Below are 21,240 nucleotides of genomic sequence, written 5' to 3'. Positions count from 1 at the left end.
GAGAGTAAGCGAGAGCGAGAGAGAGAAATAGAGAGATGTGTGTATATATATATATATATGTATATATGTATGCATGAATGTATGTGTGTTTACATGTTTGTATGCATGGTTGTATGTACATGCGCACGCACACAAGTACACATGCATACGCGCGCACACACAGACACAAACACAAACACACGCGCGCGCACGTACTCACACACACACACACACACCGACGTACGTATGTATATACACTACACAAGTATATAGTATTTTCTTTACCGAAGCCGACAAGTTCCGTAAAGATGGCAAGTGACTCCACGGAAAGTGCCGAAGTCTATGACGAACAAGTCACGGACTCTCAACCAGCCAACCAGCCAGCCAGCCAATCATCCAGTCAGTCACTCGGTATATGTTTGTGTGTGTGTCAGTGTTAAAGAATAAGTGTCTTCTAAATGCTATGTCTAACAAGACAAGTCAGTAGCTAACTGCTAGATAGAACTAACAATATAACTGGTTTTTATATACAAACTCTTTATTCCTTTCTTTTTTTCTGTCTCCCTTCCCCCCAACTGTCCATCCTCTGTTTTTCTTGTTTTTTCATAAATATTTTTAATTTCTCTCTTTCTCTCTTTTCCTGTCGTGCCTTTCTCTTTTTTCACCTTTGTAAATATAAAATATAAGTGTAGTATTTATATATTATTGTCTGGTACCAGGAAGAATTGTCGTTAGAACCAACTGCTCATATTCACTCGAACACGCACTCACGTATATTATACATACTTAAATCTATCTATCTATCTATCTATCTATCCACACATATATTTTATATCTACATGTATATATTACACACACACACACTATACGTTCATATATCTAACACATTATACACATAAAATATATCGTGTGTGTAGGCATTAATATACATAAAGACATAAATACATTTATGTATACAAAATAAAATATGTAACTCACTCACACAAACGATAAAGACTCGAAATAGACGGATGCATGAATAGAGAGAAAAAAATGAGAGGGTAAGAAATTAATATAAAACAAAAGACAGATGAACACATAGACTAATGCAACAGACAGTCAGTATAGAAAAATAAACTGTTAGATAGATACATAGACAAAAGTAGAAAGAGAAACACAGAGGCTATGTAAATAAATGAATGAGTGAGGAGGGAAAACAGAGGCTATGGGAATGAGTAACTGGGAGGAGGAGGGAAAAGTAAAAGTGTGTATGTGTGTGTGAGAGACAGAAAGAGAGAGTGGAGAAACAGTGAGTGAGAGAGAGCGCGCCAAGCGAAAGAGGATCAGAGTGAGTGAAAGACAAACTGGAAGTAAATGTAGGAGGAATGTCAGAGGCGCTTTCTTCGCTATGTTGGTTTTGCATTAGTAACAGTTGTTATAATATTAATCGAAATACACAAACAGTTTAAGCTCCGAGTATATGATCCCGGCTTTTGGTGTTTTTTTACACTTTTTATTTTATTTTTGGTGAGCATGGAGGATGGAGCACTATTATCCCACATTGGTGATTACAGGTGCAGCCGCGTTTCTTTTATACATCAACACCTTCGATGCAGATTTTGCCTACGACGACAGGTGAGTTCTCAGAGAAAGATTATATTTTTAATATTATTATTAGTGTATTTTTGTTTTTCTTTGGGTTATTTTTCTCCCTTGTTTATGTTTATTTTCATTTTATGCTCTTTTTTCCCTCCAGCTGACCTTGCTTTATTTTCTTTATCTTGAATATACTGATTAATTATTTCATTCATTAATTAATTACTGACTACTACTTGAAAATACTTGATTTACTTGCATACATACATGTTTCTTACACACGCATGTTATATCTATATCTATCTATCTATCTATCTATCTATATATATATATATATATATATATATATATATATATATATATATATATATATATATATATATATATATATGTACGATTTATAGACAAGCTTATCTATATCTGTTGTTTCATATACACACATCTAGATACACATGTAAGCAAGCACATGTATATGTCTTCGCATTTGTATAATGCATATATTTGAACACGCACTCACACGCTGAACAACATTCCCATACTTTTACACACACACACATACACTTATCTTCACAATACACTATTGCACACATACACATATATATATTTACATACGAACACTATAACATACATTCACGCAAACTCATGTGTTTGTGTGTGTGTATATATGTATATATATAATATATATATATATACACGCACAAAACATGCTTATATATTATATATATATACGCACAAAACATGCTTGTTTCCAGTTTTGTTTCGCTCTGAGAAATATTTTAATCAAAACACCGGAATAGTTGTTGCTGCCGTTTAGCCCCAGGACAACCTTGATCGATTAGTATTTACGCTCAAAGCTGTTGCAGACGTGTCCATACTATTCTTTCGAATATATCCGACTATATTTTTCGGTGTGCCCTTCCTTATTCCTTTTTTGTTTCCTACGGTAGGATGTGCAGTGAGGAAGGTTTGGTTGCTATTTAGTGCAACTACGTAGAAGTTCCTTCGTTGGCTAGACATCGGACTGGTTGTTGTTCTTGAAGCCTCCACTTGTCGGTCAATCAATCCCACTTAGACCTACAATCAAAGGCATTCCATCCGTAACTATCGCATCGTTTTTTGGTGGAGATAACAAGGACTATATAATCCAATGCAACCCTCTTTTTAGTAAGTCTTTTAGTTCACTACTGGAGTAAAATTCGACTGCTACTTCTAGCGTGTAGAATGACAGCATAGTGGGTCCCTCTTTCGCTTGACACCGGACTAGTTGCTCTATACGGTATCTTTATCAGCGAACTATATACTATAATCATGTTGGTGATTCACATACCGGTATTCCGGTATCTGATACTTATTTTATAAATTAATCCTATTTAATTCTTTAAGGTGAAGTTGGGCAATAAAATATACTTCAAGTATAACAAATAATATACTGCATTTTTTTTTTTTTTTATTTATAGATTTTTGTGACACCGTTTCTAATTTCCACTATTGCCGTCCCTTATGTATATCAACAAATCAATTTTTTCTACTTTTTCATTTTTTTAAAAACCATTTTTACTGAGTATAGTCAAATTACATTTGTAATCTGTGCTCTCCAATAGTTTTATTATTCACTTCTAAGTACACACACACACTCACACCTAATATCCCTCCATCAATTTCAGTTTGTTTTATCGATATCTATTCATCGAACAGCTTGAGTACGGGACATAGAGGAACAACGCAAACATAATTTATATGTATTTGTATATGTGTATTTGTATATATATACATATATATATATATATATGTGTGTGTGTGTGTGTGTGTGTGTATACAAATACACATATACAAATTCATATAAATTATGTTTGTGTATGTGTGTGTGTGTACCTACACACTGAGCTCCTTCAGTTCCTATCTACCAAATACTCACTATTGGCCATCACGAGTAGATGTTGTTCATGGTACCGCACCCACTAGGATCGAACACAGAGCCACGTGGTTGTGTACTTCTTAGCTACGCTTTCTTTCTCATACGCGCGCTCACTATATGTGTGTGTGTGTCTCTGTGTGTGTATGTATATATATATATATATATATATATATACACACACACACACACACACACACACACAAAACATTTTAGACACTTATGCCTAAACGAATGCACATACATGTGGGTATGTGTGTGGATGTGTGCGCAAATTCGATGCGGTATTACTATGAAATATATTCAATGTCCATCATTTTAAATTTGTCCAAGAATGATGAGTAAGATGTGTTTCACCAAATCATGTGTACAATACCAGTGCATAATGTAGAGATGTTCTGTGAATGATGAAAGAATAATAAGTAATGAATGTTGCATGTGATGTAGTTATTGTAGCATTTCAACACAGCGGCTATGCACGTCCGCGCGTGTATATGTATGGTTAATTGTAGCTACAGACAGCCGTCAATCAGTGTGTGTGTGTGTGTGTATTGTTTGTTTTTATGTCAGCTATAATAAAAACAATTTTACATTAATCTGACGGGTTACTCTATATTTTTATACAGTACAAATGTATTATTCTTAAACAAGAATGTTGTTGATAATGACTCCGAAGTTTTGGCCAGTTGAACCATTGTCGTCGGTCTCTTGGTATTCTGAGTTTTCACCTGCAGATACATAGGGTCTCTGAAAAGTTATAGCTTACCTGAAGATCATGTATGTTCACAGGTGAAATTTAGAGTAGCAAGAGTCTGACTGACTCGATCAATATAAAATATACTATTGATCTCTGTGGTATTGTGTACCTTTTTTCTGACATTCATCTCTAAATATATATATATATATATATATATATATATATATAGTCAGCCAAGTGAGGTGCCTTCTCTGTGTCTAGAGCCTGGCTTGCCAAAACTATTATGTGCATACACATTCATACATATCTGAGAAAACGAATAGGAGAAATACATGTATATATTGTAAGGTTTATTTATTCATTCATTTAGACATTAATACCGCATTTAGTAAGGAATTGCGTCGTTGATTATAGGTTTTCACCGGTCTAGTCACTAACTGATTGACCATATTTCTAATAGCGACAGTAACAAGGGAGTGTTTGCTACTCAGTGTAGAACAAATACCTTCATAAACCATGCAAAACACCAGTTTAATTTTGCTTTTTTGTCTCCCCGTACGCAAATATTTCGCCTACCAAATTCACTCCTATCGTCCAGTTTAACCCCATGCTAAACTCTAGCTAAACTCTAGGGTGTGGAAAAGCTCCCTTTTTGCAAACATTTCGGGGCAGGTCTCCTGTTCATGGACAACTTTTTCCTCGCCTACTTATCTCGGAGAATGTTGGGTCGTTCGAACTGCCATGCTATACTATATCATGTTAAATTTTCTGGCGACAGTTGAAGAATTTACCTTACCGAAGTGCCAAATAATGGGATCAAACCCGGCACCAAGTGTATGCGAAGTGATCTTTTTCATCTTACTTCCATGTCTTCTGTGTGCAGGTTTTTTAATCTTCTATATCTTTTATCTTTTACTTGCTTCAATAATTGAACTGCGGGCATGCTGGAGCACAGCCTTGTAAGGTTTACCCGAACAGATCGACCCCCAATACTTGTTTTTAAAGTCGGGTATATATTCTACAGGTCGCTATTGCCCAACCGTTAAGCTACGTAAACAAGCCAGCACCGGTTGTGGTATGGTAGTGGTGGACAAACAACACATACATACATACACACACGCGCACATAGGTACACACACGAGGGGCTTCTTTTAGTTTCCACCTACCAAATCCATTCAAAAGGTTTCGGTCTGCACTGGGTTATAGTAAGAGACACTTTCCCAATGTGCCGCACAGTGTGACTGAACTCAAGACCACATGTTTGGAAAGCAAGCATCTTACCGATGCTGCCTCGTTTGCGCCTATTTTGCACTACAATCATCCGCGGCGGAGGATTGTAGTGCTATACCTACCTGCTGGTCTATCGAACTATAGTTTTAAATATATATGATAACAAATATATTCATTCATTTCGAGTTAATGTTTCTCTCTTTCGCAGTTTACGATTTTCTAGTGATTACAACATTGTCACGTTCCTTATGTCAATAGAAAAAGTGACATGCATACGGACACCTACGTTTACACGGACACATACAATAGAATTTCTCTCCAACACTCTCTCCCATATATATATATGTATATATATATATGTATGTATATATATTTAACCGAAAGAATCAGCCCCAGTCTTTATTTGGATTTTAAAGCTGGTGTTTATCTTATTGATCTCTTTTTGACGAACAACTATTATGGGGAAGTAAACACACCAACACTGGTTGACAAGCGGTAGTGAGGGACGAAGGAGACACACACAAACACACATCACGACGGGTTTCTTTTAGTTTCCATCTATCAAATCCACTCACAAGGCTATGGTCGGCCCGAGGCTATAGTAGAAGACACTTGCCCAGATGACGCAGTGGGACTGAACCCAGAACCACGTGGTTGGGAAGCAAACTTCTTAACACACAGCTACTCTTGCGCCTCCGTGTGTGTGTGTGTGTGTGTGTGTGTATATATATATATATATATATATATATATATATATATATATATATATATATATACATACGTGTGTATGTATGTAATGTGTGTATCTATCTATCTATCTATCTATCTATCTATCTATCTATCTATATATATATATATATATATATATATATATATGTTCGAGTATGTATGTATGTATATATATACACTTCGTTTTTCTATTTGGTTTGCAAGGTTCCTGATATGACTTCGTGTGTTGAAACAAATCCTGTCTTGGGAGGGTCATAACGCCAATAATAATAATAATAAACACAGGCACTGGTTCTGCATCACTTCTTTAATTCGTGTGTGCGTGTGTGTATATATGGGTGTATATATATATATATATGTGTGTGTGTGTGAATTCACCACTTGGGGAAATTCTCTTCAACTAGTTTCTTTTTTACTATATATATATATATCTATCTATCTATCTGTCTATATATATATATATATATATATATATATATATATATATATATATATATATATGTGTGTGTGTGTGTATGTATATCTATATAATTATCTACATATATACATAGATGCACATTTTTATTTTCGTCTTTCACCTGCATGTTCAAAGGGTCATCGGGGCAAAGTTGACTGGAGATTTTTGCTGGATACATACATGATATTTGTCTTAGGGTGGAAGAAATAAAAATAAAATGGAAAAATAGGAGGAAAATAGGGAAAAAAAGGGGAAGGAGGAAGGAAGAGTGTGGTAGTAGTTGAGGGGAGATAAAGTAGGTTGGAAAGGTGTCCATTCATAAAAGATTTCAGTAGAAATAAATAAAAGAAAATAGGCAAATACGTAAATAAATAAACTTGAACTGATGGCAATGTTTTGTAGGAGGGTCACTGATTCTGTCGTTTCACATTCAATTTTATTTAGGAGGAACAATTCCATCCCATTAAATTATAAGACTTATTGACTACGTATTCTACAGGTGCTTGTATCCTTTACATGATTCTTACGTTGGCGTGTGACAGGTCGTTTGTGCCATTATGTGACATTTGTAACATAGTGTAGTACAGCGCGTGTGATTGCGTGTGTGGGAAGGAAACTAAAAGAAGTCCATAGTATGTATGTATATATATATATATATATATATATATATATAATACAAATAATAAGGGGGCATGTTGAAGTAGCATTTCATAAATTTTAATTTATATTTTGATTTAATAAGAATGATAGCTATATATATATATATATATATATATATATATATATATATATATATACATACACACACACACTCTTATTCGTTTACTTGTTTCAGTCATTTGACTGCGGCCATGCTGCAGCACTGCCTTGAAGGGTTTCGTCGAACAAATCGACCCCAAGATTGATTTTTTTAAAGCCTAGTACTTACTCTATACAACTTTTTTTGCCGAACCGCTATATCACGGGGATGTAAACACACCAGCACCATCAAACAAACACAGACACACATAGGCGTACGCGCGCATGCATACATACACACAGATATATACAACATGCTTCTTCCACTTTCCGTCTACCAGATCTACTCACAAAGCTTTTGTCGGCCTGAGGCTATTGTAGAAGACACCGAAGGTCCCATGCAGTGGGACTGAACCCGGAACCATGTGGTTGGGAAGCAAGCTTCTTAACCACACAGTCACACCTGCGCCTATATATATATATATATATATATATATATATATATATATATATATATATATATATATATATATATATATATATATATATATATATATATATATATATATATATATATGTGTGTGTGTAGATGATGGGCTTCTTTCAGTTTCATATCATAAGAATTTAGCAACTTTGAGAGAACATGAAATAATTTGTTTTTAACCGTAGAACTCGAAATAGATAAAGCTATTAATAATCCTATCTACTATAAGATACAAAGCCTGAAATTTCGGAGGGGACGGACTAGTAGATTACATCGACCCCAGTACTTTGGCTGGTACTCAGTTTATTGACCCTGAAAGTTTGAAAGGCAAAGAAGTCGACCTCGGAGTAATTCGAAGTCAGAACGTAAAGACGGACGAAATGCTGCTAACCGTTTTGTCTGGCGTATTAACGATTCTACCAGCTCACCGATTTAAAGCTATTGATAATAGCTTGTAAATACACACATACACAAATACACAGACATATATGCCTGCAGGTGCGCGCGTTTTAATGTTGATATTGCACAACAATTGTAAATGAATATCTCTGTCATTCGAGCAGTGTCATTCGTTTGCAATATTAAGTGGAAACTTATCTGAGCATGGTCCGATGTATGTGTGTGTGTGTGTGTGTGTGTGTGGTGGTGGTGGTGGGAGCACACGCCCTTTATCCAAAATGAGTCCACCACGGAGGGACTGAATGGTTGTTGTCACCACCGTTGATTATATCCAGAAGCTAGATTCCAGCTGTGACCATCCTGTATTTTTCTTGTGTGCAACTATCGCTCAATATAACTAAGACAGCACCCGAAAGATTAGTCCTTTTCTTATAAATTATCTTCAGACTCCAATAGTTACCTGCATCTTACAAAAACTCAGGTGTACGAAAGAATTGAATGTTTGCTCCCATATTTGGGATGTACTGATGCTGCACATTCAGACATCCTAAACCGCGATCGAAAGAGGGGCCATTCAGTTGAGTGGTACAATATCTTAGACCCGTGTTTCCCAACATATTTTCCACTAGTCCCCATTATAACTTTCCAGAAAAATACATGCCCCTCCGGTGGTTGGAAAAAAAAGCATAGTATGTTTGCTGCGAAAAAAAAAAAAAGATTTTCACTTTCATGTCCCACAAAAAAAAAACAAAAAAACTTGGATCCCACGGTTGTCCCAGGCCCCATCGGTGTGGCGTATGCTCCACGTTGAGAACCACTGTTCTAGACATTCTCTACCCTAACAGGCTTTCTATCTCCTCTACTATCTTATCTGATTTGATCATAATGACCTCTGTTTCTTGGAATTGGTTGGTTCTCAAGTGTTCTTCATTCACCTTTCCCCCTTCTCTTTCCCTAATCATTCATTTTGTGTCCATTTAGTGCTTATGTATGAGAAATAACCAAAATCGTTATATTGGTTTCAAATTTTGGCACAAGACCAGTAATTTCTCGAGAGGGGAGTAAGTCGATTACAAACAACCCCAGTGTTTGACTGGTACTTATTTCATCGACCCCGAAAGGATGAAAGGCAAAGTCGACCTCGGTGGAATTTGAACTCAGAACGTAATGGCAGACGTAATACCGCTAAACATTTCGCCCGGCTTGCTAACGTTTCTTATTTCTTCATTGCCCACAAGAGATTAAACATAGAGGGGACAAACAAGGACTGACAAAGTGATTAAGTCGATTACATCGACTCCAGTGCGTAACTGGTAATTAATTTATCGACCCCGAAAAGATGAAAGGCAAGTCGACCTCGGCGGAATTTGAACTCGGAATGTAACGGCAGACTAAATTCCGCTAAGCGTTTCACCCGGCGTGCTAACGTTTCTGCCAGCTCACTGCCTTAACCAGTCATAGTATTACGTTCGATAAACTTTGAAATTCCTCAACTTTAATACGATACCATGTACATTACTCACCGATTGTCAATATATTATTCGCATATAGCGTATTACATGACATAACATTACATTAATTTAATTAATTATATGAATTTAAAATTAGTTCTGTCACGGTTTCTCATGGCGTAAAAGCGACCCCAAGAATACTATACTCACCGCCACCGCCTCGAAGGACGCCAGGTCGTCGCGAGGTTAACCTCCCGCTGTTGCTAATTTTCACCTGAATGGACCGGAACAATGAGAAAATTATTTTTGCTCAGTCACACAACGCGCTGCTCGGTCTAGAAATCAAAACCACGACCTTAGGATGTTGAGTCCACACAACACAGCCACTAGGAAAATAAAATTTAGCAAAGTAATGATTTCTAAAGCTAGCAGTTTCATAGGGGAGAGGAACGACCTTGGACGGATGGATGAAAGGCCAAGTTGACCTCGATGGGGATTTGATCTCAGAAATATAAAGATTTCGGAACAAATGCCGCGAAGCATTTTGTGCAACGGTCTAAAAATTCTGCCTGCTCGCCTCCTTAAAATCTATCGAAATGATATGAGGGAGTGATTATGAATATGATGATGATAATAGAATTTCTCAATCTAAAAAAATTGGATATCCCCCAATTTCCCCCTTAGAATCCTGAAATATTCCCAAGTTAAGGGTAATGATAATTGTGGTCATTCTTAGCCAATGGATCGAACTTGTCAAAGACATACCACTTGTGATTATTCCCGCTTCATGTATACATCTAAGACTAAATCTTCTAATGTGTTTATTCCTTTTTATTATAACGGTAGGGAGTCTGATTTAGATGGAGTTTCGATTCCTTATGACGGTAGGATGCTTTGATTTAGAGGTCATTTTGACTGCTGCTTTTGAAGCGGATCCCTCATCTCACGTGTGCTTGTTTATAGTAACCGGTTGTTACTGTTTAATCTCAGGTCAACCCTCATTGAACACACTTAAGATTAAAAGCATTCTAGTTATGACTAATCCCATTTTTTCTATGTGCAAGAGTCCCTGATCACATTATCCAATATAGCTTTCTCTAAAATTGTGAGTGTATGATTTGAGGGAAATATGACTGCCATTTCTAGCATTTCGAGCTACCACAAAAAGGCTGTTGGTATGTCACCGGTGTATTGTTATATGTGTATGTGTACAGGTACATACTGACCGATTTCTCTATTTATGTATGCCTGTATGTATACGGTGACGTGTCATACCCTAAGTCAGTTAGCTCTTGATCGAACCGACTTGTGATAAAAGGCCTTATTTGACTGAACCCAAGATAACGCTCTGTAGGGTGTCCTATTTATAAGTTGGCAGGTAGATTGTGATTTAAATGAAACCTGGCTGTTATTTCTAGCAGATCGTGTGACCACAATGAACCACCCTGTATTTGTACATATTAATAGTATGACACTCACTACGGTATGTGTGTTTATGTGAGCTCGGTAGTGGAGTTTCACTTGTATTTCACACGACGTTTATTGTTTGTGATAGGGATGTTTGTATTCGTATGTATTTATGTACAAAGTTAAACAAAAAAATTAGCACACACACCTACGCTTACACGTTGGTTGATTCTTGTAAACATGCAAAAAACAATATACCCTATTAAAAAATGTTACGACTAAACAAAGTCCCCGGGGGCTAAGGCTAGAGTTGTTAAGAGTTGTGGGGTAAGGTTGTGTGTGTGTGTGTTTGAATTAGCACATAAAAAGGAAAAGTACTCAATACAGAAGTAGAGTGTAATTATTTATCGTAGTGTTCTGTATTAGTTTTTTAATGTTTATTTTTGTATGCGTGTGTGTATGTAGACGTGTGTGTATGTATGTAACGTGCAGGTGTGTTTGTAAAATATTTAGAGAATAAGATGTGTACATGTTTCGTTTAAGTACGTGTTTAGTGTGTGTGTGTATGCATATACAGGGTATGTATGTTATTCAACAAGAATAATGTTGATAGTGGCTTCGAAGGTTCAGCCTGCTTAGTTTTCATCGGACACACACGCACACACACACACACACACACATATATATATATATATATATATATATATATATATATATATATATACTCTTTTACTTGTTTCAGTCTTTTGACTGTGGCCATGCTGGAGCACCGCCAGGACTTATTCTTTGGAAGCCTAGTACTTATTCTATCGGTCTCTTTTGCCGAACCGCTAAGTTACGGGGACATAAACACACCAGCATCGGTTGTCAAGCGATGTTGGGGGGACAAACACAGACATACAAACACAGACATACAAACACATACATATATATATACATATATACTTCAGGCTTCTTTCAGTTTCCGTCTACCAAATCCACTCACAAGGCATTGGTCGGCCCGAGGCTATAGTAGAAGACACTTGCCCAAGATGCCACGCAGTGAGACTGAACCCGGGACCATGTGGTTGGTAAGCAAGCTACTTACCACACAGCCACTCCTACGCCTATATATATATATATATATATATATATATATATATATATATATATATATATATATATATATATATATATATATATATATATATATATATATATATATATATATATATATATATATATATATATATATATATATATATATATATATATAATTTACTAATATGTCTTCGCTACTCCTGGTTTGTGTATGTAACAGAAGTAGTAGTCAAATTTTAACGAATATTTATTGTTGGCGATGTCCATGATGTAATGTTAGCTTCAGTATGTAGTAGTAGTAGTAGTAACAGCAGCAACTGTGTATGTGTTTACAAACAAGTGGTATGTCGTCTATGTATGTGGGAGATGGAATTTGAATACCAAGCGCCCACATACACATATCTGAGAAGGAACGTGTTTATATATGAAAGCTTTTCATGGTTGTTGTTATTGACACGAATTCATTAAGTAAGCATATGATCAAAAACGTACAAGCTGTGACCATTTCATCATTCCTATTGATACAAGTGTATCTAGAATTAAATAAATCAATGTGCACATTCTTTTTCCTCTTCTTAAGATGGTGGTGTTATTTTGAGTGAAATCTGGCTGCTTTATTTCAGTAGTTGGGTGTTAGCTGTATAGACTGCGAGTGTAGTGAACCCCCTCGATCGTATTCGAATTCTGATATTACACCTCCGATAAAGTTTCGAAAACTTTGTTTTAAAAAATCATTCCAGCCTTAAGATCCTAACGACTGTAAACTTGCATGTCTATGCGTTAGCAAAATTAAATATAATTTTTCTCGGCAAAGATGTGGGCGCACAACTTCTTTATGTACCGCGTGGGATTTGACCCCCCCCCCCCCCCCAGCTTCTAAAAATAAAATAAAATGATTTTTCTCAAGCAGTTTTTGTTGTCTTTTTGTCATTTGTATTGTTTGGAAAATCTCAGTAGTTTGTAGGATTATCTCCAAGTGTATCTGTGTATGTTATTTGTGTATCTCTGACTATGTACATGACCCAGTGGTTAAGAATTCGCCTCGCAGTTATGAAATCTCGCTTTCAATCCTACGGCAGGATATTTTGAGCAAGTACCTTTTACCATTATCTCACGGGTCGACCCAAGTTTTTGCCAGTGAATTCGAGTACAATAAACTATGGAAGACTGTCGGATACATTTGCAGAATCTTTTGAGCATCGAGTTGAATACCTCGTGGTATTGTTCCTCTCATCGAAGGCATCTTAGCTTTTCATCCTTTTAGGGTTGACAAAAGAAGGGGGGGGGGCGAAAGGCACTAATTAAGGTTGTTGGCATTGGCAGAATTACAAGAACGTCGGACCGCATGTCCTGTGATATTTGGCCAAGCTCTTTGTATTCTGAGTTTAAATCGTAGGATTGGCTTACTTAATCAATCACCCAGTTTAGCACCACCACCTAGTACCTTTGGTTCTTTTAGCGGAATCCATTCTGTTGCAAGGCCTTTGGGGTCAGGTCTCCGCTTTGACGCTACCTCCCTCACCTTTGGTTCTTTTAGCGGAATCCATTCTGTTGCAAGGCCTTTGGGGTCAGGTCTCCGCTTTGACGCTACCTCCCTCTCATTCTCCCATCAGCCCTGGTGGCTTTGTAAAAGTCATGAATATTGCTTATCTTCCTGATTGAAAGCAAAGCAAAAAAGAACTGAAATTTGATTTCTTTCTGGTCAAGTCGTTTTCTTCGTTTTCGCAAACAATAGAATCCGAAGAAATTTTTGGATATATATATATATATAAAAAAGAAAGATGGATGCCTATTCAACATGTTCACTTTCGTCTGTGATATAAATAGAATTTTTGTGGTTTATGTCTATTTTTGTTTTGCATTATTTTCGGATACACACACACACACACACACATATATAACCGGAAATAATGCTAAAAAATGGGTATAATTTCTTTTTTATTATATGACCAAGTTCGATTAAATTACACGTGTTGGTAAAATAACTCTTCTCTTATACATAGCCTCTATCACAAGCGTTGCATTTGCGCTATCGTTGTACCCAATTCTTGAACCCGTTTTGAAGAAATTTATGCTTGCACTGTTTTGCCTACATTTACCAGCCACTTTCAACTCGTCTGTGTCATCAAATCATTATTCCCGAAGACTGTCCTTCGTTGGACTGAGCAGGCGGAAGTCGGACAGTCCGAGATCCGGGCTGTATGTTGGCTGGTGGAACCACTGGCCAATCCAAATTGCCGGTTACCTTAATTCTTGCCTAAGATTAATGTGGATGCGCATTGTCATGGTGAACTCTTGATTCGTCTTCTCCCACTGTTTCCCTGAGCTTTTTAAGTGTCTCGATGCACCATACCACTCGCTGGTCATGGTATATGCACGTTCTAGAAAATGAAGGACGTCGACGCCCTTGTCATACCCATGACGTCTTTGGCATACCCCAAATCGATTACCATGACTTTCTTTTCTGATCGCTGGCTCTTGAACTTCTTGGGCCTCGGCAAAAATGTGTGATATTATTTCGTCAACTGACACTGCGTTTCTAGATCATAAAGATACGGTTGTGTTTCACCTGACCGACAGATAACCACCCCCGACAAAAAAAGCTCCTCTTGATTGTCTTCAAATGCTTCCAGCAGACCAGAACAGATTTCCATTCTTCTCTTTCAAATTGGGTATCAACTGCCGAGCTATCCACTTCTACTATCTTCTCTGGTTCATTGAAACTACAGTCCACTTAAACTCAAGGATTGTGACTCGTCTGTCCGCGTGAATCAATTCGTCCCCTTACTGGCGATTCGTGTCGGTCATCGCAGTTGATGGGTCTCCCACTGCGTGGTTACTCATCAGTGCAGCTTTTCTCTTTTCGAAAGAAACTCTTTCATCCATGTGTACACATAACTGTTGTCAATGGCATCATCTTCGTCGACAACATGTAACGTTCTGTAAATGTCGGACAGCTTGCACCTGTCCGTCAGCAACCCAATGATGGCTCATTACGCAGTGAAGCAGAACAGGAAGTAAAGTGAATACAGTGGAAGTTATTATACTCAACCGGCATATACAATTCGAACAATCTATGCCAGTTATTAAAGTTATGGCCCACTTTTGCATTACTTTCGGTACAACGCTCGTGCGCGCGTTCCTCCGTATGGGTTAGTCTACTTCTTTCCCTCCTTTTCCAGTTTACATTTCAACTTCAAACAATACCAACCCCACATTTAGCTGTACCCTCTTATATTCATCCTTTAGTTATCCTACTTCTATCTCTTTTCTTCAAGTTTACACTTTTTTTTTCTTACTTTAACTTAAACAATACCCCTTCCTATTTAGTTGTACCTTTCTTATATTCACCCTTTATGTTGATGTGGTGGCAGGTTTTATTTATTACTGTGCAGTGAATGGAGTTGGATAAAAGCCACCGTTGTGTTGTAGTAGTAGTAGTAGTAGTAGTAGAAGAAAAAAGAGGAAAAAACAAGAATCAGTAGTAATTATTCACTGCTAACCTTATGATTAAAAAAATCGTCCTGACAATGCTACTCCCGACTTCTTTTTTTCTTTCTTTTTGACTCCCCTCTCCGCCATACAATCTAGGACTAACATTATCCAACACTTCTGTTTTGTCAGTAAGTAGGTTGTGATTTGAAAGAGATAGGCTGCTCTTTCTAACATGTCGAACAATCACGCAGTTGTCCCGCGTATGAATGGTTTTAGTTACATCAAAGCAATGAGTGAGGTAGCTTCCATCGCCTCCCCGTTGTTGTTGTTGTTGTTGTTATAGTTGTAGCAGCAACAGCAGTAGTAAAATCGATGTTCAGTTTCGAATCTTCAACCCTGCTGAAGTATTCTGTTTACTTTATAAGCCCAGCTGTCTGTTTCTTCTTGTTTGTAAGCTTTGGGGTGTCTGTGTGTGTAATTAGCTTTAACTAGAGCATGGGTCGGATACGTGTAAACCGCGGCTTACATGTTTCCCACTGAAGCATTCACTACGGCAGACCGCTAACAATTTTCTAAAAATCAAAAAAAAATCTACGTATTTGTGCGCCATTGAGCAGTTGCCTGTTGTGTCACACTTTATTAAACATTTCGCTCACACTAAACATGTCAATGATAGAAAAACGTGAGATTCGAGATACGAATATGTTTATATGTAAGATGATAATAATGTATATGTGAACCATGGACAAAGTCGACAATTACTGATTTCTAAACTCTGTGGATCCGATGTATTGTGTTTCTGGAGTCTGTGTACCTCAGAGACTCCCAGATCTATACAGTTTCGAGTTTACGTTTCTTAGTTGGGTTATCTGGTTTAGGCAGGACAAATGAATAGAGATGTGATAAATAGTGTTCTAATCATCCTGCAGGTTGTAGAGTGAGTCGGGTATAAAGGTAAGAACCTCAGTCTTGCCCAAAAAGAAGAACAGCAGCAAAGGATCATTACAACAAACACTATCGAAAGAAATCGATTTAACTGTATGCAATGAATTTCCAGAATCATCGGAAGATTTGCTTATGAATGAGTGTGGTGAAAAAGCCGAATGGAAAGTATTGGTAGAAAGACTTTCCTGAGCGTAGGTTAGGTGGGGGAGAGGATTGATTGATTGATTGGCTACAAAACATCTGGTGAACCATTCAGAAGCGAAACTTTGTTGTTGCCCTACCCAGGGGTCACTAGATTTGGTTACAAATAGCGGATTATGCTATTTTTAAAGCCTACATGGTTTTCTTTTCTTCATTTAGGATACTTGCTACTTTAACTTTTAAAGGGAAATGCGATTGAATATCCTATTTAATGATCGCTTTAGTAAATCAAAGCTGCTCTTAGGTAACGTTTACAAGCATGCATACATACATACATACGTACGTACGTACGTTACCCATTCATTCATAATTTACAAACAAAATTTTCTTCTTGTTACTGTTGCAGATTCTAACAAAATCGGCTTCATTTTCAAAATTTTATGGGATTTTTTTTAATATTGTTCCCATTGGTATAACATATAGCACTTGATGATATAAGGAAGAAACCTCTGTGAGGTCACTTCACCTGCTATAGAAATAGCAGGCGAGTCTCCCTCAAATGTCATTCTGCCATCTTGAATGAAATTCACGCTTTATTATCTCTATTTTCTAAATACTTCCGTGGTCGTTGTTCTGTTGCACTTTCCTCTCTTGTATCTCCTCCCAAGATTACTTACTCATCGGGTGGCTCGTCTTTTTACTATTTCTCATAGTTCCCCTGTTGCTATCTCCTCCTGTAAAAAGTATTTCTGTTCTTTTACTTTCCTTTCTTCGAACATCTGTGTTAGGAAACTCTTTTCCTTCCCCGTTCCTACGCCAGCTAAATACAATCTTAATTCTTTTAAATCTTACGTTGATCTTTTGATGTTCCTTAGGGCAGATACTCACTAGTTTTTCTCCTACTCTTTTTCTATTTTTAACTCCTAAAATTAAGTAGTTGCTTTAGACCTGTTTTTTTTTTATTGCTGGTTGCTTGTCACCTTGTTGGGAGTGACTTCCAGTAATAATCCTTTCTACTATAGGCACAAGGCCTAAAATTTTGGGGGAGGAGACTAGTCGATTACATCGACACCAGTACTTAATTTATCGACCTGGAAAGGATGAAAGGCAAAGTCGACCTCGGCGGAATTTGAACTCAGAACGTAGCGACGGGCGAAATACTGCTGAAGATGACTTCTAGTAATAATAATAATAATAAGCCTTGCAGAAGGCTTGAACATTTTTGTTTTCACTGAAAGGTAAACTGCGGACATCTTGAATGGTAGGATCTTGTTCAAAATGGGGGCACCAGTTTTCATTAATGTTTAATATAGTGTTTTTGGTACCGAAAGACTTTCAAACTTCGTATACTTATCTATTTTGTGTTATAGAACATAAAAAATTTTTTGTATTCGGATTTGTTTCATGTAAAAAATTGTCTTATTTCGATAATTTCAACCAATCACTGACAAGTATTCAGCTGTTTACAAGTTACTCCTTTGGCACTTTAAGCGGTGTAAAGCGTATTTAATCTCCATTACTTCTGACATTTTGCAGAGGCAACACACGTCTGTCTTTCTGGACCCAGAAGGTAGGCTGGTCGTCCTAGATGTGACACATGAAAGTAAGCAGTCCTTCAGGTTGGTGGCTGCCTATGCTCCTAACGGACAAGGGCAGTCGGTTTTTTTTCGGAACCTGGAGTACTTTTTATTGACGTCTAAAACCATAGTTTTGCTAGGGGACTTCAACACTATTCTCGATGCGCGCGTCGATAGTGTGGGCTCCACCGATAGGAAAGGGAATCCTTGCCTCAAGGGTCTACTAGAGAGATTTAATCTAGTAGACCGCTTCCGACTGGATGAGCCGAGCGTTCCACAGTGGACGTGGAGTAATAACGACGGCTCACTCAGATCGTACATAGACAGAATTTTTGTTAGGGAAAGAGATAAGAATAGTTTTAGCTGTCCACATTTTTGTATTGTACCTTACTCGGATCATAAACTTGTGACGTGTGAGGTGCATATAGATAAGTGCCATAAACAGGGACCCGGGTATTGGAAAATGAACAAGTCTATTTTGACTTGTTTAGCTTTTCGTACCCGGATTAAGGAGTTAGTGCAGAGGGCATTATGTGGCACCATCATTAATAATAGATGGTGGCACGCCCTCAAGAGAGCCATCCGTCTTGAGTCCATTAGATTTAGCAATCAGCTAAGTTTAGACAGGAATAGAATAGAGGGTGACTTAGTCAAGAGTCTAGATGAGGCAATGGAAGCTGGCTCCGCATCCAAAGTGACAGCAGCGAGAACGGTCTTGTACCGTCACCTCAATGCCAAACACGAAGGGTGCCGAGTCAGAGCTAAGTTACGCGCTGGGAAACGAGAAGGTATCAACGTAGCCAGATGGGCTCGTCGTGTGGAGAGTCAGAAGGGCAAGAAGTCCTGCATTAAGTCTTTAACTGACGAGCAGGGGCGCAGGGTCTATGGACAGGAGGAGATGCAAAAGGCACTTCACCAACATTTCGCTCGGGTGTTCGGGGAGAGCGGTTCGCTTGAGCGCGGGGAGCCCTTAAGGGATTTCCTAGCTGGCGGGCCTCGACTCTCGGCGCGTGAGACGGAATGCTGTGAGGGCCCGATCACTCCCGCGGAGGTAAGAGAGGTGCTGGCCGGATGCGTCGCGGAAAAGGCTCCGGGACTGGATGGTCTGCCCTATGAGTTCTATCGTTTAATGCCGGACTTGTTTGGGGAGGTCCTGGCAGGCGTCTATGCAAACTGACAGCAGAATGGGAGGATTCCCAGTTCTGTAAGCCGGGGAGTTGTGACGCTGATCCAGAAGGACCCAAGCAAGGGGGATAGCATTAGTAATTACAGGCCCATAACTCTACTAAACGTAGAGTTAAAGATTTTGGCCAAGGCGTTAGCTAAAAGGTTGACGGCTGTCGCGGAGAAGCTTGTCGGGAAGGCACAAACCTGTGCAATCCCAGGCAGGTCGATCCAGGACAGCCTTCACCTTCTTCGCTACACCTTAGACAGGGTTGAGAAATTAACCGGAAAAGGAGGGGCATTGGTCCACTTAGACCAAAGTAAAGCTTTCGATAGGGTAGACCATCGGTACCTGGGGGCCGTCCTCGAAGCAGCTGGGCTGGGCCCAGGCTTTCGCGGGTGGATCTCCGCTATGTACAGCGGCATCAAGTCCACCGTCCAGATAAACGGTTACCTAACGGAGCCGTTTTCGATCATGCGGTCTGTTCGTCAGGGGTGTCCCCTATCCCCGGTCCTGTACGTCTTGGCCCTGGAGCCATTGTTGCGGAGGCTGGAGAAGTTGGGTGACATCCCTAATGAGATTGGATGCGGTAAGTTCACTTCTGCTTATGCGGACGACGTCACTCTCATCGTGTCTAAAGAAGCACAACTACCTCGTGTAGAAGAGGCTCTCCGAAGATACGAAGCGGTGGCAGGAGCAAAAGTTAACAAGGACAAGTCCATCGGTTTGCGCCTCGGCACCTGGAGGAACAAGCCGTTATCGTCCAGTGTCGTTGGACACTGGACAGATGGTCCTGTTAAGTTGCTTGGAGTCTGGTTTGGTTCAGACCCCCAGACGGAGAAGAATTGGAGCGAGGTAGTGAACAAGGTGGAGGCCATAGTTCGGAAGTGGTCCGAAAGGTTTCTGTCCTTGAAGGGTAGAGTGCAGGTGGTGCAGGTGTTTATAGCATCTGTAATCACCTACCGCCTGTCCGTCGTGCCTTGCCCCGATTGTTGGCTAAACAAGCTGGTAAGACTCCTCTTCCGCTTTTTGTGGAGGGGGGGGGGGAAGCCACTTGTGAGGCGCTCCGTGTGCTGCCAGGAACCGCTAAAGGGTGGTTTGGGGATTCCCTGGCTAATGATGCGCAGACATGCGTTGAGGCTGAGACATCTCTGGTGCCACCTGGAGGGTGATAAGGTGTGGAGTCCGTTGGCGGAGGAGTTCTTGCCGCGACCGGCCTCGCTGGAAAGATTTAAACCCGGTCTCATTAAAAGACGTAATTTGACTTTATGGCAGAAGGAGTGCCGTCAGGCACTCTGGTTTATCCACAAGACGGGCAAGGCTGGCTGCGGGAATACCACCTCGGTGTTCTACAGAGGGCTAGTGGAGGGCAAAAACGATGACGTCCTAGGAGAGGCTCTGGGGTTCGACGAGAATCAACTTACTGCACTGTTTAGTAAAACCTTCAAGTCGGAGTACATGGATAATTTCCAAAAATCTCTGACTTGGCAGTGTTACAGGAATGCTCTACCTGTTCGCGAGAAGTTATCCAGGCATGGTTTAGCAGTGCCACCGACATGTCCAAGATGCGAGCGGGACAGTGAAACTGTTCTACACGCTTTTGTACATTGTCGGCAGCTCTCCAGCTTGATAATTTATGTAGAACACGTGTTTTCGCATCTGGGACGATTACAACTGTCGGCTGGGTCTATGATAAAGATGATACCGCCAACTGGACTCTCAAAGGAAGGTGAGGCTTGCTTTTTCTGTACGGTAGCAGTATTGAAAGAGTGCATATGGAGGACAAGAATGGAAGGTTTGGGGACAGGGTCCTACATGTCCGGCCCTGGATTGCTGAAT

General features: G+C 39.0%; 1 protein-coding gene across 1 annotated transcript in view; it reads left to right on the top strand.

Moving 5' to 3' along the window:
- Positions 1 to 1,303: 1,303 nt before the first annotated feature.
- Positions 1,304 to 21,240, top strand: part of LOC106879721 (protein O-mannosyl-transferase TMTC2) — a 143,648-nt gene continuing 123,711 nt past the window's right edge. The window contains exon 1 of the mRNA XM_014929400.3: positions 1,304 to 1,593. Within this exon, the coding sequence (XP_014784886.1) occupies positions 1,499 to 1,593 (95 nt within the window). The 5' untranslated portion in view covers positions 1,304 to 1,498. The remainder of the gene's footprint in view (positions 1,594 to 21,240) is intronic.

The sequence above is a fragment of the Octopus bimaculoides genome, chromosome 4 (genome assembly GCF_046866305.1).
Source record: "Octopus bimaculoides isolate indiv1 chromosome 4, ASM4686630v1, whole genome shotgun sequence".
NCBI lineage: Eukaryota > Metazoa > Mollusca > Cephalopoda > Octopoda > Octopodidae > Octopus > Octopus bimaculoides.
This window is presented reverse-complemented; position numbering and strand designations above follow the sequence as displayed.